This window comes from Dromaius novaehollandiae, chromosome 3, assembly GCF_036370855.1.
Source record: "Dromaius novaehollandiae isolate bDroNov1 chromosome 3, bDroNov1.hap1, whole genome shotgun sequence".
NCBI lineage: Eukaryota > Metazoa > Chordata > Aves > Casuariiformes > Dromaiidae > Dromaius > Dromaius novaehollandiae.
In genome coordinates this window covers 75847773-75871470 of record NC_088100.1, presented here as the reverse complement: position 1 = coordinate 75871470, position 23698 = coordinate 75847773, and the positions used below count along the sequence as shown (strand labels likewise).

The window sequence follows — 23698 nt, the reverse complement described above, 5'->3', positions numbered from 1 at the left end:
CTAAAAGGAAAAACTTTTTGGTTTCAGTTCAAACTGAAGAAAGGTGTGCATATCCCAAAACTTTGCTCAGAATCCTAGCTGTATCGGTTGGTCCGGTAAAGGATATTACCTATCTGCAGAGATCTTGCAAAAAGTAAAGTGCTATTTTTCAGCAAATTCATGTTAAGTAATAGCACACACAATAGCAGGATAAATGTTACAGATGGATTTATAATGCATCCTCACAACTAAAACTAAGATTTTAAAAAATTCTTACTACATGCAGTCTTTTTGCTGTGCTGTTTGGATACTGAAGTATTCATTCAGTCTTATCAAAGTAATATTCCAGTATTATTTTAGTGGGCTAGTGCTGACTGCTGTTTTGTAAGGATCCTTTAGAAAAGGAAAACTCTATGTTTGCTAGGAAACAAAACCACTAAGCTTTGTTTGATGTACAGATTACTGGAAACATTGGATTATTCTAGTTATGGATTTCTACAGAAACAACTTACAGGCTGCAAAATTCATGTTTAGATAGGATTGTAGTGTGATCCAGTAAAGAGATTATGGCATTCCAAGTGTCAGTCAGAACTATATACAGGAGTGTGTCTTGAGAAATATTAAAGTGCCTGAAAAAGAAAAAACCTTTCCAAACTATCTCTTCTATTATTCCAATTTTTGTTTTAATGAAGAAGCTTCTGGGGAAATTGCTATGCTTGAATAGCATGAAGAATGTACATGACATTTTATTTCATTCACCTGTGACCCTGCCTATTATTCTCCTCAGCAGTACAGAAATGAAACATTTCAAAAGCTGCTTGCTCCTTACTGGCTATTTAATTATTATGCACCTCATTTCTTTTGTTTAGTTGTTAAATTAAGAAAAGTATTTAATTTTCTGCAAGTTTGGGGCTATTTTATAATTTGTTAGGATACTCCAAGGTGTGTATGTTACTGTAAGATAACAGTGGCAGGTCACTCAAAGCATTTGCCTTTGCCTCATACTTCACAACCCCCACAAGGCATGCATTATCTCAGAGTACCACACATCTTCTTAAGCCTTACAGTTTCTGTAGTTGATGGACAAGCTTGCTGTCAGGGTCTTAACAGAAATGCTACTTTTTTATGTTTATAGCTTTCCCATTGTCTATAGTTCAGTGCTAAGATGCACGTTCATCATATATCAGATGTGTATAATGAGAAGGCACTTAGACCAAAGTCAAGAAAGGAATTGGTATTGTATTAGCTTCCTTTAAAAAACAGTAAAAGTGTGGACATATTTTGAGTGCAGAGCTTCTAGGCGGATGAGGTGCCCCAATAGGAACACCGAGAACACCACCAAAGTTTCAATTTTCTGGTTTAAGAAAAAACTTCAGTATAAAAGACAAATTAATAAACAAGATTTACAAAGACTGGTTGTAGGCTGACATGTCAATGTTCAGGTGTAAAAGACTTTGTATTGAGAAGGCCTCAAATAAGTAATCATATGTTATAATTACTTGGCATTCTCTGTTTCTAATATAAGCTCTTAGAAAATTTGAATTTCCTCTCATATGAGGAAAAGCTGACAGAGCTGGGACTATTTAGCCCAGAGACGACTGAGGGGGGATCTTATCAGTGCATATAAGTATCTGAAGAGAGGGTGCAAAGAGGATGGGGGCAGACTCATTTCAGTGGTTCCCAATGATAGGACAAGAGGTAATGGGCACAAACTGAACAGCAGGCAATTCTGTCTGAACCTAAGGGAAAACGTTTTTACCGTGAGGATGGCAGATGGCTGAACACTGGAACAGGTTGCTGAGAGAGGTTGTGGAGTCTTCATCCTTGGAGATATTCAAAAGCTGTCTGGACATGGTCCTGAGAAACGTGTTGTATGTGACCCTGCTTGAGCACAGGGGTTCAACTGGATGATCTGCAGAGGTGCCTTCCAATCTCAACTGTTCTGTAATTGTGTGAATTAAATAAATTTACAGTGGACTAAGAGCAAGGAGCAAAGACCTAATCCAAAATGTTACCTGATCATCTGTTTATACTTGAAATCAGCTTCAGTGAGACTACTCAAATGGTTAGAGTTAAGTTCATTTGCAACTGGGATCTGATTTCTAGCCTGTTACTCTCAGACATTAGGCATTGCTGTCTTTAAGAATTATACATCTTAGTTCCTTGTGTACTACCATGTCTGTATATCCTTAGGCATCACTAGGTAAGGAAAAATCCTCTAATTGAATTCCATAGAGACAGTGGCACCTGCCAAAAATCAAATGAAGTTTTTTTCCAAAAAATAGCAAAGGTGTTCAGCATTCCTCGACTTCAAGGGTAATTCTTGTATTACATCTATTGCTGAATTACTAGTTCAGTTGGCAAATACATTATTATAAATGCAGAAAATCATGAGATTCTTCATCCTGTAGAGTAGTTTCCCTTTGGAAGCTTGTATGTGTTTTCATCAAGAAGAGGCACGGTCAGGGAGCTGTGTTTTTATGGCTGTTCCGAGCACATGGCTAGGTAGTGACTTCAAACGGCCAGGACTATGGACAAGGTAGAGCAGACTGTTGTTAACCCTGACTTTCTACTCTTGTCTTAACAAGTGGTGAGCACAGAACAAATTCCTGGAAGTACACACTGACTCCTCTAGCATTACAATGCAAGAGCAGAGGATATATCAAATAGGCATGGGATTCATTTCCAACTTGTTCCTTGAATATGAGATCAAACAAAATGTTGATATAAATCTAGAATTTTGCAGCTTGGAACTATTTTTAATTTGAAAAAAAGAACACATTCCATGGATGGAAAGTAGACATAACTTGAATTAAAAGTCAAATTTTATCCTTTTCACATTAATCCCTACCAGTTTTTCATGAACTACAATTTTCTCATATAGCAGCAGAGAAAAGTGATGCACACATGATTCTCCGGTGGGAAAACAGCACATACCACAACTTACAGGGGCACATTAAAGTCCTTTTCTATTTGCCAAACACTGATTTTGACACTATAGTACAAGAAATCATGTTTCTGCCTCTTTTTGTTTTGCTGTTTATGGAATATTTTAGCCTTCCTCTATATCCAAAAATCAGACTGAAGTCAGAGGGAGCTTGCGAACTGTAAATAGTGGCAAACAATTGCCATACACAAGCTGCAGAAAGGCAACACAACCTAAGACTCAAAGCAAGGTTTGCTAATGATCCTTATTTAATAAAAAGCTACAGTAATAGCCCCCAAATACTTCAGTAAGACAACTGGGAGCTGTAGTGGTTTGGGGCCATTATTGTTGAGTGCTTTTAATACAGTTTGCAGAAGTAACCTTTCTTTGTTTTTTGTGTGAGCTGGCAGGTTGCCTTTGAAGCCAAAGAACAAAAATACAGCAGGGTCATACACTAACAGTGGCTATTTTCTTTTTTCTTTACATTAAATTCCCAGTAGCAAAGGGAGTGGAATGTTGAGGGGAAAGAAAAAAAAGATGACATTTTCCACCAGACTGTAATTATTTCAAGGTATATGATACGTTGCTATTTATCAGTGACCCTTTGATATATTTCTTTCTTCTTTGATTTATTCAGAAAGAAAATCAAAAAAGGCCAAAATATCAGGATTAACAACAGAATAGAACCACAGGCAAATATGCTCAAGTAGCAGGAATTAGAAACACAAATAATTTTCTCAGGCACAGCTAATCTGAATCATATTAGAAAAAAGCTAAACTGCTTCCCCCTGCCCTGATTAATCATCTACTTTTTATGCAAGTCCTGAATGTCAAATTTAGATCATGCTACCCTACTTACTATTGTTTAATTTGCATCGAATGCCTTAAGAATACCTAGTAGATTAGAAAGGTGAATATCTCCAAAGACATACCTCTATTCCTACCCCAAGTGCACCCCAAAGTCCCCTGGTTTTATAGCTAGTGTGCTTTGAGGTGTGGCTGCTCCTGAGCCTTTTGGGAGCATGGAAAGGATGAGAGAAAGAAATGATACGCTTCATGTTAGATGGTAGTATTGTTCTTACGATTGTCTGCCGACAACAGTAATAATATCGTTGTTATTTTTATAAACGTATTATTGCTTTTATTAAGTTCTAACAGTGATTACGGCAATGAGGTTGTTCTTTTGTTCAAGAGTGTTATGAGAAGAGCAATGCTTTTGGGTATGAATGAAGATAAAGTGAAGATATTGGAGGAGAGACAGCAGAAAAGAAGAGAAAATTCAATTTCTTGTTTTATGACAATAGGTTTTTAAAGGCATAAGAAAAAAAGAGTTGAAAAAACAAGAGAGAGAGGAGCTTGAACTTTGTTTCAGGAGTGCAGTGAAGAGTCAAACATATAAATGTAGCCAAAGCAATGGGAACAAAAAATGAGTTTCAGCCGAGTGCATGGGAAGAGCAATGAGAGGAGGGAGGCACAGGAAGAAGTGGATGACTGCAACAAAATGTCTCAAATGGCAAATACTTAGATGTGCTGTGCTTGTCTAGTGACTCTTGATGCCATATAGCTATATGGATTCATATACTGGATGTCAGAAATAGACAGGTAGGCCCAGATCCTCAGCAGTTGTAAATTAACGTAGCTCCCCTGGAGAAGGTGGTGTCGTGCCAATTTCCACGAGCCCTGGACGTGGCCAGTATAGAAAACAATTTTGCATATAATCACATTTTCAGAACACAACCTAATTACCACACAAGATGAATTCTTAACCCCTCTTTCTTATTAAAAACAAACAATAAGCCCTAGCAAAGTCAGCTCTGTCGAAGCAGTAAATGAGTCAGGCATTCATCAGCCACGCACATTTATTCCAAAGAACAGATCATTTTCACTGCAGTCATTAAGTCCAGTGACTTTGAAAAGGGATGTGTCAGTTCAGAGTTCCCTTAAAAACAGACATGTCAGTCAGCACAGGGATCTCCTGGTGGTACGTGGAGGGGGGAGATCCTGCTTTTCTGAGGTGTCAAGCAGTGTCCTGGCAGCACTGGTAGTCAGCTACACTGTCATCGATTTGCCTTCTTGCAGTGGATCCTTTGAAACAAGACTGCTTCATGGAAGATGAGTTTTAGTTAAGCATAAACTCTTTGTTTTTGTATAGATGTTTGTTCTACTCCCTTGTTGTATAGAAATTCCAGCTTGGAGACCAAGTGTTCCTTCTTCACATAGAAATGTGCGAATGTACGTTGCACTGGGGTTTTAAGGGTGCACCTACTTTGCTGACACATGTGCACTCTGTGAACACAATTTGCACAATCTGTGCAAGGTTTAAAAAACATTCCTGTTTCAGAAGAAAATTATTTGAAACCACACAACTAGCTGTAGCACTGGTGACAACGTGTATATATCGAGGTATCCCTAATGGGAGCTCTTGGTTGTGACAGGGAGTGCTGGCAAGAACCACCCTGGCTGTCACTGGTTTCTGTGTATTTTGGATCAGGCCTGTTTTCACAAGAAGGTACCTACTTTCTCATCCTTGAAAGATGAAGTGTGATATTTTCATTATTATCCCAGTGCTTTCTCCAGCAGTATTTGCAGAACATTTTTCAAACATGATGCCTCATTCAGGAGAACCAGATCTGAAGGTTTTCAAAATTTGTGCAATTTCTTTCTCCCTTCTCTTCTAAATCATTTTTATTTTACTTTATTCACCTTACAGATGACTTGGAGCTGCAGTGCCTGAATCTAAATCTATCCATTGGAGCTTGGAGTTGATGAGTTTTGGCTATATCTAATTTTAGATATTGAGGCTTAACACCAAGTTCTCATTTGTTTTCAAAATTTGCCCAAAGTTGCTCAGTGTTGTTCAGTGTCGATATTCTGGCTTAGAAACACCTCTAATTAAAATCATCGAGTGTAGCATTTTCTCCCCGTAAATTCCTGTTCACATTCTGAATCTGAACCAAGAAAACTGCATGTTCATGCTCAGCTGTTGAACTGAAAGGTGCTGGGCTTTGAAGGGAACATGGATAGGATTTGATGATTGTATATTCAGTTATTCCCTAATTTTAAAGGACTCACCTGTTTGTAAGACAAACATAAACAGCTAGAAATAAAAATAGGCAGAAGATCATCCGCTTCCCACTCGCCCCAAAATTTCTTTCAGAAAAATACCCTAATGCCTTGCTTAATTCAGTTACTAAAGGGAGAGACACTCTCACTGGATCCTTATGCAGAAGCTCAGTATTTCCTTACAAGAGAGGAACCTATAGAGATCTGTTCACTGATTTGTGCGCTCTCTAGGCTACAGGCTCTGTGTTTATAGTGTTTATAAAAAGCATGTGCTACACACAAGTGAGACTGTGAACCCAGCAAAACCCTTAAAACGGCACAATGCTCTATAGTTATCTTAAGTATATTATTCATGCTATTTTATTTGCTAGATAGTAATATTTAGAAGGTTAGATTGGTGGGGGGGGTTCAGCTGTTACTGTATTCAAGAAATATAAGGTGCAATGTCCTTGAAATAAAGAGCACCCCTTGCTCCTTTTTTTGTGTTTCAGTGAATCTGAATACCATTTCTTCTTTATGAGACTGTCTTGTCAAGACTAGTTTTGCATGTATCAGCTGTTAGTAACCCTGCACTGGATCTTAGCTTTTGAGTATGACTTTTTAAATGTTTTTCAATTGCAAAAGCTTAGCAAAACCCTCTTGTGCTGATTCCTGTGTCACTGCTGCCATCTTCTGGAAATTTTTTCATATTGCTGGGTAGGCTTTTTTATAAATTTGGATTAAATTCAGAAACCAGGAGATGAAGAAAATATATATTTCTTTTATATGGCTACAGCAACACAGGAGATGAAAAGATATGCTTCATTTAGAAGGCTACAGCAACGCAGTCTGAGTAGTACAAAATAAAGGTTCGTGTGTGGGGTGTACCTTGGTGACGCTGGGGTTTTTAAAAGCACACGAGGAAGTGTGAGACCTGATTTCTATTGCAGTTCAGTGTGAATTAGGCACTGGGTAATTGCTTAACTCTCATCAGCTTCCCAACCTGCATATTCAGTTCTTCATTTCAAGAACTATGTTAATGAATTCATCAGATTCCTAGGTCTTTGCACATATAAATGTGCAGCTAGCAGCTCAAATGCCCAGGGCATGCATCCATAGCAGCAGTATTATCATATGGAAATAGGTTTGTCGTACCATTTTGGAGTATATTAATTGAACACCAAAGCTGTTAGAGATGGAGCTAAAGCCACAGGCAGTAAATTTCATTCCTTGTGACATTCCTTATGACCAGCTACATGCATTCAGCAACAAATACCTTCTTAAAAACTAGGAGAAGTGATAAAGTGCCGGTCATTTGAATGTAGCTTCAGCCACTTTGTTGCAAAAAACCCTTTGACACAATGCAGGTTAAGTGCTATATCTTGTGCAGGAAAAACATTTTGAAAGATGCTCCGTTATGCCTGTTATAAAATGCTTTGTCTCTCGCTTTCTAAAGGAATTTCAAGATAACTGTAATTTTCCCTCTTTATATCCTACTTCCTTATAAATAATGCTTCCTTCCTTGTAAAATTTTACGTGAAATTCTTCTTTGTATCTATTTCAGGGATGGCAGCATTTTTTCTTTAGGCATAATCCATGGTCTGACTTTCTTCATTCTAGAGTAAATACAGTATTGTTCCATTGGAGTTACAGTGGATTTCTGTTAATGGGAGAGATACACAGTGTATGTTTTAATATATGCCTATATCTGTTACATATTTAGAAGTTTGGGGTTTTTTCCTTTTTATCAGTAGTAAGTGGAATGCTACATTCTTTAGTGAGATATTCAAAATATAGAAAATATTCTCCACTAGATTAAAAAAAGGTTTTAACAAATCACAGTTTAGATACATTTTACATCCTTGGCTGCCTTTAAAATGTTCCTCCTAGTCATAAATCCCTCTAATTCCCTTATCCCTTGCACTTAGTTTCTAGTGTATTCCATTAAATGATGAAGAGGGAATAATAGCTTTTTCCTCAGTGTTTCCTCATATAAATGCCATATAATTTAATATGGAAATCATCTGTGGAAATCTTAAGTTTACCTGCATCCATTTTGCATTTTCCTAGTCATCCAGGCATTGAATTGCTCAAAATTATAAGCTAAATAGATGTGCCTAGGCATTTGTACCACTCACTTCAGCTACTTCAGTGGGAACAGAATTAAGCCAATATACAAATGTTTTTTCTCTCCAGTGATGCCAGCAAGAGCATAACACTGACTTAAGTTTCTTTGTCGTGTCTGTACTACACAGTGAAGTCAGGGATCTATGTACGTCTGCATCCCCAAGGTAGCTCCAAGCAGTGCTGAAACATCCACCCAGCGAAATACAGCATCATGCAGAAATAGTAGTCCGGGTCCCCAAAGCACTATAGCTGCATTAGCTACAGATTACTGACATGGCTGTAAGACTTCCAGCAGGGCTGGCTCAAAGCTTCTCAGCAGTGTAGCTGCAAGCAAAATTCAGTTTTGTCACCTAAAGAAGGGGCTCGACTCCTGCTGCTGTGGAAATGAGAGGAGGAGGTGGAGAGGAGAAGAGGGCATGCAGGGATGAGGAAATGAGGAAGAAGGCTTGCTCTTGCCCCCCAGCTGCTTCTGGGATTAGGCACAGTGGCTCCAAGGAGCAGCGTTTAACATCAGAGGACTTCTCATACTCCCTGTAGCACCAGGAACTAGAAGCCTGGCTCTCTCCTTCGCTGTTCGGAGCCCTTGCACAGGTGAGGTATGCAACAGGGACATGAATGTTTTGCTGATGCCTTTAGCGGTCTGCTGCTGTAGGCAGCTGCCTACCTTGCTGCCGTTTCTTTGGCTTCCTTTCCCAGAGACAGCTGGGTCAGCATCATCCCAGGCATCTCTTCCCGGTGCCCCAGTGCAGAGCACTGTTCTGCTCACAGTATATGTGCAGTTCTGCCAGGGCCACCTTTGTCTGTTTGGACAATCGAAAAAACACGGTCCAATTCAAAAATTTGGCAGAGTTTGAGTTCATATTTGCCTGGGTAGTCAATTATCAGCTGAGGTTTTTTTAGTGATGACAAGATCTGACTCTGTTATGCACACATAACAGCACAAGTAGATGTTTTTCATACTATCAATATACCACATAATCTCATTACAAACTCTCCTTAGTAGTGTTTTATAGACTTCTCACTCTTTTTTTCTGGAATGGGCTAGCTTGCCCCCCATCCCAGTCAATGCACTAAGAACAAGATTGTGCAATACCTGTATGTGTAGGTATGGGGCAATTCAGAAGGGGGCTAGGGTGGCCAGATAAGATTGCCCATCCACACAAATCAGTAATCAGGGTATTTGGAGAGGTCTGAGAGATGTGCTGTGAGCTTATGCCATCCATGTTACCAGTCCATCTCATAGAATAAGACAGTGATGCCAGGAAGGCTCCAGGAGAGGCTGTCTGTTTGCAGACGCAAACTCTTCAGCACTCGCTGAAGAGACTCAGGTTATGAATGCCGTCATCTTACATCTTAGCAAATGAGCCTGTGGGTCGTTTCGTGTTACTCAGCAGGGAGAATTTCACTTTTAGATTCAATAGAAAAACATGGAAAGCTCAAAGACATTTTGATGCAGTCCTATACTTAAAGTTTTTAATGTTAATAGAAAATTGCCACTTATAATATTGATGGCAAATTGCCCTTAGATTGCAAGAGCTGCACAGAGACTGCAGCTATATTTTTGACACCATGTTTTGACAGATTGTCATTCTCCTCACAAAAATTTGATTTTAGATGAAATATGAATAGTAAGTGTGTGTACCTTACTATAAGGAAAAAGACCAAGATTGTTCTGCAAGTACTACCATATTTTGCAGTTGCATTATATCTAGTAAAGCTTGTATCATTAAAAATGGATACGTTTTCTACTGTGGTGTTTATCTTTACGGTAGTATTTGCAAGGTTTTATATAACTGACAATGGGCAAAGCCACAAATCCTAGGTAAACATAGCTACTGCAAATGGTAAATATTCTGTTTTTAAAGGTTCTTGCTGTAAGCACAAGAAAAAACAAAAAACAGGGCATATGGCTGACAGTCTCACACTTGGTGTTTGATGTAACAAAGTGCCAGAGGCAAAGTCAATCCAATACCCAAAATGTGTAGTTCACAACAGTAGCTCAGCAAGGACTGTGACATTCTGTTTAAAAAAAAAAAAAAAGGGGGGGGGGGGGTTAATTGACTTTGGATGGAAAGAAATACCAAAGTACAGAGTTTCTAAGTACAAAATGCTTAGTCTGTGTTTATGCAGGTTTGAACTCTAGCCAAGCAATCAGACTGCTCTCTTACTCAAGGTATATATAGTATATAATAAAACCATTTCTAGTGAAATTTGGGGGTTAGTTTTCTTTTTCCCACAAAAATACCTTTTCTGTAGGTATGTATCACTATGACATTGTAATTTATACTTTGTGAAGTGCAATTGGAAGTTATATTTTCCTAAATGGAAATACACTATAGAGATGACACTGGGTAGTATGGGCAGGGCCTTTGTATATGTCATTCACTGGTGGTTTTGATTTGCCTTAAAGCATGCCTGTATTTTAGCTATAAAGCTTTGCTCCAATCAGCAGCTTATCATTTGACTACAAAAGCTCATTTAGGACTGAAACTTGGTGCCTTATCATATTTCACATTTTCAAGATCTCTTTTTGGCCAGGTAATCATGTCATCAGGTGAAGAGAAAGAATCTCTTGCCTTTCCAGTGTTTTATTTGTGCTATTTAATTAAACACTTTCCAGGTAAAAAAAATCTAGCTAAAAAAATCATGATGGCCTGATTAAAAATATATATATATACATTCTCGGCATATAACTAAACAGTTGCTGTTTGGAATTCATATAGGCTTCTGTATGATTTGTGTTGTCTACTTATTTGCACTCCCCCCATCATATTTTCATTTCCTAAAACAACAAAGCATGGAAACTCTATAGCCGTTACCTTTATTAGACTAATGTTTGACCTTACGAAACTGAGGTGTGGCTCGTCCAAGCAATGATCTTAGATGAGTACAGGGGAGTCTAATGTTTAAAAACTGTAAATCTTCTCTCTTACAGTGCTCCTGTGAGGCCTTCGACAGGCTTCTTTGGTGTGATTCCTCAATGGTATTTAAGTTTCCACATTAATTTAATTAAGATCTTCAAATTTTAAGGATCTTGGGCCTATGGATTTCCATCAGTTAGGTTCCAGTCACTAAAACAGGAATAATAGTACTTTGCTGTTTCAAGAGCATTGTAAACATTGTTAATAGGACAGATTTGCTCACAATTCCAAGATGCTGTGATGGGTTCATGATCAAAGCCATACAAGTATCCTAGAATGTTACATTTTTCTACTTTGATGTGTAATGTATAACCAAACTGTTCTCACATGCAAAAATGACTCTAGTTCTCTCTCTGCATTAGATTATACTTAGTTTTCTTAGTGTTCTCTCTAAAGGCTATAGGCTTCCCACATTACAACAGCACGTTATATACATTTTCTGGCAGCTCATTAAATAATAAAATTGTTACCTGCCATCTGCGATTTATTTCATCCTCAGCCTGAATTATGATTGTAAGGGAGCACTCTTTCTTTGTTTTGTTTTTATGGACTTGTTTTTGGAGGAAAGAGTGGGTAGAGATGTTGAAGGCTGAGTTCATGCGATACATATTTGCCTGAGAAGGCAAGATAAAAGTTGTAAGCCCTGCATATTAGTGAAAGGTGGTAAGATCTGTGATCTTCCTTCATTCATATTGTCCTGCTTTTGAGGAATCTTTTCCTGTCTTGCATGCAAGGTTTACCCTAAGGGCAGAAAGCTCCATGAGGAGTGAAGAGATGTTGATCCTGCCTTCATTTAGTAGCTTTAGTTTTCATGATTCCCTTCTGTAGTGATTGGTCTAGACAGCCAGCACTGAATGAGGGAAGGCCAAAGAGAAAAGGTAGAAGAACTGAGAAGACAAACTATCTCAATAAACATGCTAATCAATATAGTCTCAGTAACAATAGGCCATATCAGGAGAAAGTGATTTAATTCTATTATGAGATTACAAGTTTTGTAAGAAAAGAAAATTGTAGAAAACAATTTAGATTCAAACTATAGAATATTCTGATAAGGAAATATGTCAGTAAAGGACTTTAGGGGACTGTGTTCCAACTGAAATGGTGATGAGGAAGAGGGTTTGGGCAGCAGCATAGTCTCACCACTACCATGTGACAGTATGCGTGCTGCACTGTGTGGTGGTCGTGTAGAGACACTTTTTCTGGGGAGAATCCCTGAGCAGCAGGGTATTGCTAGTGGCATTCAAGAGGCTTGATAATAAGCCTGTTGCCATTCAATATTTGTCAGTGACCCAGAAATATATATGAAGACTCAGCTGATAGGAATGATGCAGAGAGCAGTGAAATAACAATAAATGGCAAACACAAGACAGTCCCCAGAAAAGTACCACGGATATGATTTGGGCCTAGGGGTGGGGTGGGGAGGAGGAATGGCTTAATCAGTGAGAAGCTTAGAGTTTCTCTGTTTAGCTTAAAGAAGGTTAGGAGGTAGCTTGATTACAATAGATAAGTACCTATACAGGAAGAAAATATGTGATACTGAAATGCAGAGAAATGCAAAGCAGAAAGCAGTGGCTGGAAGCTATGTACAGAAAGAGTCAAATTATAAATTAGATACAATTTTTAACAGTGATTTGAATAGCTGTTAAAGCACTGTACCAGAGGTATGAGTAGATCTTTCCTCACCTGATATCTTTAATCTAGACTTGAATGTCTTTTTGGGAAGATACACTTTGGCCAAACTATATATCATACTTAATCTGTCTTTAGTCTAGCTAATAGTGATAACTGTAGCAGTGAAAATGTCGCAGCCTAGATTTCACCATGGATTGCACAAACCTTGTAAGAAATCTGTGTATATACTTGAGTCACTAGCTCACACAGAAATCCCTAACAGTGCTGCAGATTAAACCTTGGCTATGAGTACCTGACTACAACCTTGCCTTCATTTTGCTATGTAGACACACAGAAGGAGGTAAGAGTGAAAAAGAAACGGAGGGCTGAGGGTAACTTAAAAATAACAGTAGGAAGCTCAGACTTGAAGGTTTTTGTAGGGATTCAGGAATGGGAGTATTGTATTTGAAGTATTTTGGATGAAAGATGACTTTAACAGTAACGTTTGACAAGTATCACAGGGAGACACTATCAGTGCTAGAGACCAAAGAAGAGGAGTTTGCAGTTAGCAAGAAAGAGAGTGAGATGTGTCATGTTCAGTCCAAGGAAAAGCAGATCTATGAAAAGTTATGACAAAGGAAATGGCAGAATCCTGTTTCTAAAAAACCTGCCTGCTTAGCATGTAAAATACAAAGTCATTTTCCTTTCATCCAAAATAAGTGTTACATTCTGCTCTCCCTTCCAAACTTAAAACACCATGAAAGGCCCAGTCAGAAATAATTGAGAAAATAGCTTGGTTCCACCACCCTAGATTTCTCTGCATCACTCTCAGCACTGCAAATGTCGGCTCTGGGGTTTCAGTTGCATAAAACTGGCCAGAGTTCAGACTGATTTTGCCTTTTGTTTGAATGATCATAAAGACCGGAGCATTTTAAAAACAGGATCTGGATCCCTGTTGAGATTTTTAATACCTCTCTTTCTGAGGTCACTTGGATTCAGGATTTCTTCTTAGGTCCCTCTCATACATTTTTACAGATATTCAAAAGCCCATAATAGCACACACAGAGGTTATAATACTTTCCAGTGCCTAAATCCCTTAAGTGCTTTGGGTCTTCCCTGCTAATCCTCATTTTAATGCATGGACCTAGAGGGTAGGTTTGAGACCTTTGAGATTTATTCTTTTTGTTGATTGTTTTCCAACTGAAGAATCTTTCAAGGATAGCAAGAGTAAGTGCTAAACACACAAAGTTCTTGAGCAGTTGTTATTATCACAGTAATCTGCCAGTCTTCTTGGCAAATAAAGGAGAGAAAATATAGCTATTATTAGTAATCACACTACTTAAAGTAATTTTTAAACACATACTAATATCAAATTTATGAAAAAGTGTTTAATCCTGATTAAACAGCTTAAATTCTTTACTTTCCATGGGCAAAATAACTTTATTAATATTAATGAAGCCAGAAAGTATAGCTTAACTCACAGCATTTTTGCAATTGCTGTATTTCATTCCTGAAACAGTGTATTTTCCATGTCTGAATGTAAAAAATGAATGAAAGTATCACAAACTTCTCTTTGTTGTAAGTGACATGAATTTTCTTTATGATGGATGCTTTGCCATAAAAAGGGAGTGTTTAATGCATTTCTTTGGGAGATGCTTATTTATTCTGAAAAACTGATCATCCTCCAGGGTATTCTTTTGCCACAAAACTGGTTTTACATCTCATCTATTATCTAATAAGACGTGAAAAGAGTACCTGTCTCACCAAAAAAAGCAGACTTCATCACAAGCATGCAACAGGATCTGTCATGGACTTACTTGCAGGATGTAAAACATAGTATAGTCATAGTATACAGAGTTGTGCACATTTCCAGTAGAGCAGGCCTATAGGGAAAATGTTGGTAATCAACACTGTGATCTTGCTCCTGAGGATATTTTATTTTAAAAGTAAGCATAAAAAGTGGCATCTATAATGAGAGAATGTATATCATACCTTTAAATAGTACAGCATGAGTTTATGAATAGCATTGTTATAATAAATAGGAACAGCATGCAGACTACATTGTGAGGCAGCTGGAATGGCTTTACAAAATACATGTCCTGGGTTTTTTTTCTTTCTTCAGTATTTCCCCCTTTTTAATCTTTATGAAATGTGCAAAATTGCACTTGCATGAGAATTGTGAGAGAGAGAGGAGGGAATTGTGAAAAGAGAGAGAGAAAAGGAAGCTGAGGCATTTTGTGATAAGGCAGTTACAGCAACTGTAAAGAAAACCCTTTCAGACAAATATTTTCAGACAAATGTGTTCAGAAGGAAATAAAAAGTCAGGAAGGAAAAAGAGAATGGGACACAAATGGTAGGAAGCACACTTAAGCCTGGCCACAACCTTAATTGTTAAGTGATAACACGTCTTTGAGATGCTAGGTATCAAGAGAGTTCCTCTGTGTATGTGTTTGGGCAGTGCTCACCATGGCTGAAACTATACCACTCTACCACTACTGTAGTGCAAATTTTTGAGTTTGTTGTTGTTAATAAATGATATTATAATATAATAATACAGCTTCTCATACAACATACCTTGCAAAAGTGCCTTCTTCGTCAAACTGTTTGCTAGCAGGCACAAATGAATTACCAGATCACTGTTATTTAAAGTAAAATAAAATATTTTAAATCATTGAAAAAACAATGAAGAGAAGTGACAGGAAAACAAACTGGTGATTTTGTTTGATATCACTGGAAGATAAAACACTCACTCCATTCCTCCACTCCAAATTTCCCTGACTTTCTGAATAACAGAATCAACCCTTTTGGACTTTCATAATGCTGCTTTTCATAAAAGTCTAGTTTCTTTAGCATGACAATGAAATATGATTTTCAATGGTTCTTATGAAAGTGACAACGAGGCTTGAAAGAGTTCAAAATGAAATTCCAGAAGATGGAATTTGTGGCAGACAAATGTTCCAGTGTCATGTCCTCCTGATATCCTTATTCATTACATGTGAATGCAGCTCTGCATTGAAAAATCAAGGCTGTTTTATCAGTCTTGCTTACAATGCCAGTCAAAATTGCTCACTGGTGAGAGATCTTTCAGGGTCTGGAGATGTATCAAGACAGCATGGCTTTAGAACAGCGTAAGATAGACCTTTTACGTTATTGACTTTTCCTCTTACCTGCAGAGACATAGAAATTAATGCAGCATTGATAGGTCAAAGATTTTGTCACATGTCAAAACAGATATCTTCATATTAGAGTAAAAAAATGCATCAAACTTGATACATATGAACCAGTTTAGGTAGCAGTGGCAGCTCAACCTAAGGGATGGACAATTGTTTTACTCTTTTGCAAAAGACATTACTTTTGGATGAACCCTTATGTAAAGAACAATAGAATTTAAGGAAGATGAAACCTGAACAACTGCTAGAAATGCAATAAGGGTCTAGAGGTAGTCCCTTAAACCTGTGTAGGTAACCACTCATTGTGTTGTTTCTATGGATTTTTTTTTAAAACACTCTATAAAAGTCCATGGAAAAGATATAATTTTCTATAAAATTGTATTTCAAATGACATATAAAGTTATCATCTCCTAGTAAATTCAGTAGTAGTTTTCCATAGAGAATGTGTTTTATCCAGGACTATATGAATAGACTACTTCCATTAGTAAACACTATAAAGCAGAACTGCATGTTTCAGCCAACACCCTTCTTGTATAAATAGATTTCCCTGTAGGAGAAACACACCCAGGAGTATGTAGTATGACTTTATGTTCCAAAATGGACCATATACCAAAACTCCATTTTTAATAATGACATTTATTTTATTTTACTGAAGAAATGTATCATAATAACTGCAAAATTGTTGTGTTAATGATCAGATTGTATAACAAGATGCATAATTAGGAGGATTATTGGAATTTAAGAGGATGAGGAGGGCAAGAGCTCATCTGCTGTATGGCTTTCTATGATTGTAATCTGCTGTCTATATTTGTAATGTGTTTTTATGACTTGTGTGTTTCGGTTTTTTTTCCAGTTTGTGTTCTGCCGTGAATGTAAAGAAGAGTACCATGAAGGGGAATGCAGCTCTCTCCTCGGCGCGCAGGGAGCTGTGGCCCAGAAGGTAAGGAGCCCCATTACTCATTACATCCTTGGCCCAGCTACAGCAGCATTTGTCAAATGGATCCTAATTATAATCCTAAGTAAAAGCAATTATGTTCATGTTGAATTACTCCAGTCACTGGAGTTGCCGAATTGGCTTTGCTGTGGATTTCAGACACTTTGATTGATAGAGCAGTTGAGTTCTGTCAGAAACACACACTGCTCTGCCATCAGTCAATAAAGAAAAGGCCTTCCCAATGGGCTTTTGAGGTTGTCTCCTATTCAACGTGAGCATCTTTGAAATGCTTTCTGTAGTCTTGCTGCCTTTCAGCTTCTAATCAGGAAGGCATATGGGTTTGGACTGAATAGCAGGGTTTTTTATATAGCCTAGGCTGAAAATGCTGTTGGTAGTTTATATTTTAGCTTAGAGAAATAAAAAAATGAATTGCCTAGGCTGGAAGCTGTTAGGTGGTCATTACTCTAGGCTGCTCTATAATTTTCTACCTATTGTATATAGACCTGGACAGAAAATAGTTTTTCTCACCCAACATTTTTCTTTTTTGAGATTCAATTTTCTCTGTTCTCCATGAAAAATAAACCACAGTCTTTTAAAAAAATGGGAGGGGAAGAGTGCAAGGAATGGGAGAGATTACCCCTAAATATCTCATACATTGATGGCTGGGGTGCCATCAGCGTACAGACGTGGGCTGTGGGGAGGTGCCAAAGTGGGCTGGTGGCCAGCTGTCTGCCCCACATGCCCAGCTTATGTGCAGGCCTGCAGGCAAGCTCTCTCTGGGGCTGGCTCTTGGGGCCTCTCTCCCTCTTGGGGAGGGAGCTGGGTCCCGCTGGGAAGCTTTGCCATGTGTTACTATTAGATGCTTCATTTACCATACTTTTGAGAACCCTGCACTAGGCTATGCCCTGTGTAGAGGCTGTTCTCTTTAACCTTTCTTATTGAAGCTCTTCCACTTTGTACAAAGAATTAAACATTCATTGAGCCAGAATTAAATGGCCTGTAGCTTAGTGGCTTACAACATCTACCCCTGGTGCCCTGGAACAGAAAAACTGCTGTGCTGTATGAGACCCAAAATTCATCTAGCTCAGTGCCCTGTCTCTCACAGCTAGGCATCAGGCATTGATGTGTAGAGAAGAGTGCAAGAGTATAGTGATGCCCCATTTCCTGAATACTTTCCCAGCCTCTAGTGATTTGTGACTCAGATGTGGTATTTTGTGTTTAGCCACGAGCAAATTTTTATTCTATGTATTTGTGCAATCCCTTTTGCGAAGCCATGTATACTTCTAGGTTTCACAGTGCGCTGTGACAAGGAGTTTCACAGTTTAACTACACTCTATGAAGAAAGATCTCCTTTTGTTTGCAGTAGCCTTACGACACTGTTCCAGCTACCATTTATGTAAAAACAAAACAGCTTCAACAGAGAAATTGAAAGATACTTAAACTAAAATAGCCAATAGCCTTGGTAAACTGGCGACCAAGGCTCAATGTCTTACCTGAATTAAGCAGAGCTAGAACTTAAATATGTCTCAACATGAACAGTGAGCACTCTTCCCACTATGCTATTGATGGCCTTTTAAAAAATAGTGTCATCTGTGATTCTCAAAGAAAATTTTGAAAAGCTGGACAGAAAGTAGCCACATCTGTATTAACTACCTCATCCATCAGGCAGTCTGAAAAGTTGTCCCGAAAAGGTGAATTAAGCTTAGTAATGTATTTATTCAGAAGCCAGCAACAACTCATCACTATTTGCCATACCTAATTGATTGTCAAAGCAGAGGGATGGTCCCCATGGCCTGGGAGCCCCTCTTGGCTGTCACCTCCTCTTTCCTCCAGCAATCAGTCACTGTGGGAAGTGGAATCTCCCCTCTGCATGGCTGACCCCTCCTTAGGGTGCTATCCAAGCTCCCCTCTCTTCTTTTACCTGTCAACAAAGGATGGCAAGGTTATCTCAGCCATTGCCCCTCATCTTTGTGAGATTTAAATTCAGTTTTGCCTAGATTACTGAAGGCTTTGGCCAGTCATGGCACCTTACAACTGATTTCAACAAACGTAGCTATGTGGAAGTCAGACTTTTTACAATTTGCATGCAAAAAATAAAGGTGTACCAGGAAAAGTTGGAAAACATTAGGAACAAGAGGTTATTTTAAACTTTTGTGTATTGCCTTGCATTCACCTGAGAGATGATGTTTGTGCTATGTCCATCTCGTCCAGTTTCTACTACATAAATTGCATCCTAGTAGAGCTGTTGACTTAGGAAAGCTGACTAGTACAGCTGTTCTAATGCAGAGTGAACACCGCAGCTGTTCCTGAAAAACTTCTCTGTACTCTCAAAGAGCTGTTCCAGAATAGCTAAGTGACAGTCCCAGAATACCTGCTGCAGCTATGCAAATCAGTTCCCCAGATAGACAAGACCATAAACTACTCAAAATTCATTTAGACTCCAGCCTAAATTGGAGTTCATTAACTTCAGCCTACTTTTTCTTATAGAAACTAAGAGCGTTGCAGTAATTAATTTTCTCCACGAGGTGGTGATGTACTACTGAAGGAATGTTTTCCCTTGCTTTGTGTGAACAGCAGAGCAAATAGAAAGCTAGGTAAAATAATACAGGCCTAAGTGCTGACGAGATGTTGTTTTCATCCAGAAAGCATCACCAAAAAGCTGTCTTGCACACAACACTCATGTGCCATGTGTACAAAACATATTTGTGAGGCATATATGGAAAGAAGGGCATTGTGGATTCCATCTATTTCACTGAAATTAATTTAGACATTTACCCACCTGTGCTTTCTGCTTTTTTGTTCTTTCTGGCCCTCTCCCTATTAGATGCAGAACCCTGTGAGTCAAAGATAATTTTCTAACGCTGCACTGTTTGTTAGGGCAGGGAGAAGGACTGCTTTATCTTTGACCATCTGTTTCTAGGTAGGAATAATATATTTCCTGGGAGGCTCAGGGGGTGACAGGGACAGGGAGGCTGTCAGTGCCCTGACAGTGTGTCTGAGAAAAGGAGAGGCTTGAGGGAGAGAGGTGGAGGCTGATACGCAGCCATTCGGGTCTCTGTGAAAGCCAAGCACTGATGGCAATGAGAGCCTAAGACACTGCCACTTGCCTGTGCTCTTTTAGCAATACGGTGGGAGCTCCAGAAAGAGAAGGAAGAGGGACAAAAGGGACCAGGCCTGTGAGAAGACATGGGACAGCAGGAGGGTCCAGGAGGCAGAAAGGATGGTGGTCAAGGGGGAGCCCACATTGGGCCAAGTGTCACAAGGAGTAGGGAGGCAACCTGACACCAAGAGGAGGCAGCAGAGCCAGGGGAACCGGGAAGCAGTGAGGGTGACAGAGGAGGGACATAGGGTCTGCTGGCAGGAGGAAGGAACAGGGCAGCCACTGCCACAGGGCAAGAGAGAAACAAAGCAGGAGCCACATACCATGCTTAAGGCTATCCAAAAAAAAATTGGGGGCGGTTAAAACTTGTAAAGGTGGGAAGTTAGAGGGCATTGCTTGCTCTTTGGGGTAGAAAAGGCAAAACCAGGGATAACTTAGCTTTAAATACTGGCATATCAAGGTCTTTCAGGCCTATGCACAGATATTGCATTGGGATGGATAATGTCCTCTAAAGCGTCCACTAAAGTGTCCATTCTTAGCCCCGATAAGCAATCAAATACTTGGCTTAAGCATTTACTGGTGCAGGACTGATTATGTCTCATCTTAGTGTGTGAATAGCATAATTTAGGGAAAAGAAAATGTAACCTTGGCAACTTCAGTTGACATTCAAAAAAAGAAAAACTGTAGCAGCTTCTTAGAGCTGTTCAAAGGTTGGGGTAATCATATTTGATGGATTAAAATGTACAGTGTACATGATGGAATCAATGACACAGTAAAGATGATTTGTAACTTTATAGTTATTGGCAGCAAATGTAGTTTTTTGAATGAAATGTTGGACAAATGACTTGTTGCTGACTAAGGAGAAAATTTTTATGTAAATATCTGTGTGTTTGAAAAGGCAGTTCCAGTCTTCAGGTCAGTAGCGTGCACCTTAGCAAAGTGTGCACTTTTCAAAATGCATAAAGCAGGAAAAGGCAAACCACTAAAGCACAAAAAAGCTTGCTAAGAATGTGTCAACTGCTGCCCTTTTAAATCTTAATGGCTATAATGTGTGAAAAATGCATAATCTGTCCAAATTCACAGGTGAGTAATAACCTCCTACAACTAATCCACTATGCTGGAGTTCCGGTACAACATAAATATAATTCCAGGCAAATGATCATAAAAACTTCTTTTCAGTGGCAAGCAGATCTCCTGCAAGTCTTTTACCAAATAGAAAAGTGTAATCTTTTTCAATTGAAGCACAGGCTGGGCAAAATAATTCAGAATCCTGTGCTCCTAATGACTGCATAGAAAATGCATCTTGCCTGGTGTCACTTTTCAGAAATGTTAACTGAGCATAATGACATTAAGCTAAGCTTTCACTGATGTCCTAAAACTACTGAGCGGACAGTTATGCACATTATATTATAGGTATATGGGTAAATAAACACTTTACATAAAATAGCTCTATTTGGGACTATAGCACTATTCCAGAAAGTAATGTCAGTTTTGTCCCATACAGCATATATTTTGGCAGCACTGACATTTTGTAATAGCCTGTGTGTCAAATCAACTCTCTCTATTCACAAAAAGGATAGAAAGTCAAAGAAGTTCATAACTCACTTCCATCTTTAAAAGCACTTGAGACGACTTGATGAGTCTCATTTGCCTTCATCAACTAGATCATTGTAAAGTCCAGCCTAGAGATCTTTATCTGTCCAACCCTAAAAAGATTATAAGGGACCCTACTGAACCAAAACCTTAACTCCATTTCAGTGATACCTGCCAGGCCTAAATCTATCCCTGTGAGATGGGTCTAGCTGATGCTTGCTGTCTGGTATCAGCATTTGTCTAGTCTTCTCTAATTAGAACATGGATTCTAATTAAATGATCCCAAATCCTGACTGTCACCCCACTCATAGCCTTGACCTAACTTCAGCAGTTTATCCTGGATGTATCAGTAATCCTAATTCATAAATCCATGCTGGGGATTTCAAAACTCCATGCCCAGACTCCGAATCCTTCTTCAGACCTCTGTAAGACAGCAACTACTGCCAGTCTGAACTTAATCTAATCAGCTGATTGATGATAGCATTAAGCGTTTTCTGGCATTATTCACTATATCCAGTAAAAAGCCTTGCTTCTTGAACCTGGAGACATCCTGGTTCATCAGCCATTGCTGTACCCTTGTAAATGCTAGCCCTAACCCCAGGGTGGTGTCTCAGGCCAATCCTGAACTTGACCCTGTTAATTTCTTGCTGTAAGCAGTTCTGGCTGTAGACAGAGACCTCTCTGGAGTCACTGGTGTACCTTGATAGTGGTTCTAGCCAGCTGACATCCAGAAATAACTCAAGTTTTTCCATATGCTAAAATCTCCTGATACCAGTAACAGCCTAAAATGGATTTCTGCAGCCCCTTCTAACTGTAGTCCTAACTAGAGTTCATTAATCTCTGCTCTCTGGTTTGATAATCCTTAATCCAACCCCAACCTTAGTCTTCAATTTAACTCAATAACCTCTGCCAGCTCAGAGCTAAACCTGGACAGGTGCTCCTGCTGGATCCTTTCAGGAAGCCTCTTTTTTCTTCCAGTCCCAAACTCAGCTCCTAAACCTGTGTCAGACCAACTTCTAACTCCTTTCCTAACATTTCTGTTATCCAAACCTAAGTGATCTCATTCAGCTTTTATATTAAACATAGTCCTTCCACCTCAATCCTTTTCCTAACACAGCAATGCCTACAGAAATGCAGTGATAAAAGTAACCCTCAGGCTAGTTCTAGTAGCCCCAGCCCTGCAAAACTCATGACCTGGCAAAATCCAACACTAAACTTACCTCTTTGGCTGCTGCTGCTTCCTACCAATTTTTTGTGCACATAGGTTGTGTGCATTCCCACAAGCTGGTTACATTGAAGATCTTATTGTGGGCTAAAGGTGTTCATTTAGGAACAGGGTCATTGTAAATCTAAAGTCAAGAATTTATTGCTAATCTTACCAGAGTCTTAGCAAGCTAATCAAAGAACTAGTATTAGTCCCTTTAAAATGATACTAGCACTTGTAGTTCAAATTACATACTATTAATATGAGGCATATGCAAACCTTCTAGTATCCAGTCCTTTCTCTGGTGTCCCACTGCCCCTGTGGGTTTGAAGCTTGAGGGCTCGATTGGGCAGAGATATGGGTTGGCATGGTGAGTCCTTTACCTGAAGGAGCATGCTGTTGATATTGATAGTTTTTTCTCCTCCCTATAAGATCTCCTTGGGGCCACTTTTATATGATTGTTAAAATACTCTTTCTTCATTGGTCTGCAAGTCCATGTTGCATCCAAATTTACTATCTATGGTGTGTTTTATGCATGTTGGATACTTGTTCTTTGTTCTCTTTGTCACCCCTGCAATTGATTCTGCCCAGCTCCCAAGGCTGCATTTGGGTAACTGACCACTGCAGATCTGTTTAAATCCCTGGGGGCTTCAGTATCATCCTGTGTCCGTGTTTTCAAGGGCTCTGATATCATTCCATGCCTTTACTCCTCTGTGCTGCATTCTGGGATCACAGGTAGTTCATTCAACACAGAATACCTGTACTTGTCATTGCTATCTATTAGTTACAAAAATACATATAATATTGTCACACCACACAATTATACAAAACTAAACAAAAGCCAAAGCATTAGCAAAATAATAGTCACCTGGCTGTTAGATAGTTGCTGTTACATGGTAAAACAAATCTCCAGTCAGGTCAAGATAGGTACAGACAAAGCCTGACAGGTCCTGAGGCCTGTGGTGTTGGCTTAGCACCAAGCCTGTGGCCTATTCTAAGAAACGGCAACACCATTTTTGCTGAGCTACAAAGCAACATGTTCTAAACCTTAACCTACAAGCTATTTATAAGTTTATAGCTAGTGCTATAAA

The 23698-nt window shown here is 39.0% G+C and overlaps 1 protein-coding gene across 2 annotated transcripts in view; it reads left to right on the top strand.

Moving 5' to 3' along the window:
* The window catches only part of PRKN (parkin RBR E3 ubiquitin protein ligase), an 812113-nt gene that overhangs the window by 774013 nt on the left and 14402 nt on the right, over positions 1–23698 (top strand). The window contains exons 10-11 of one of the 2 annotated variants that reach the window (XM_064509219.1): positions 11010–11057; positions 16630–16716. In XM_064509219.1, coding sequence (XP_064365289.1) covers positions 11010–11057; positions 16630–16716 — 135 coding nt within the window. The remainder of the gene's footprint in view (positions 1–11009; positions 11058–16629; positions 16717–23698) is intronic. The other variant, XM_064509220.1, reaches the window with a different exon arrangement.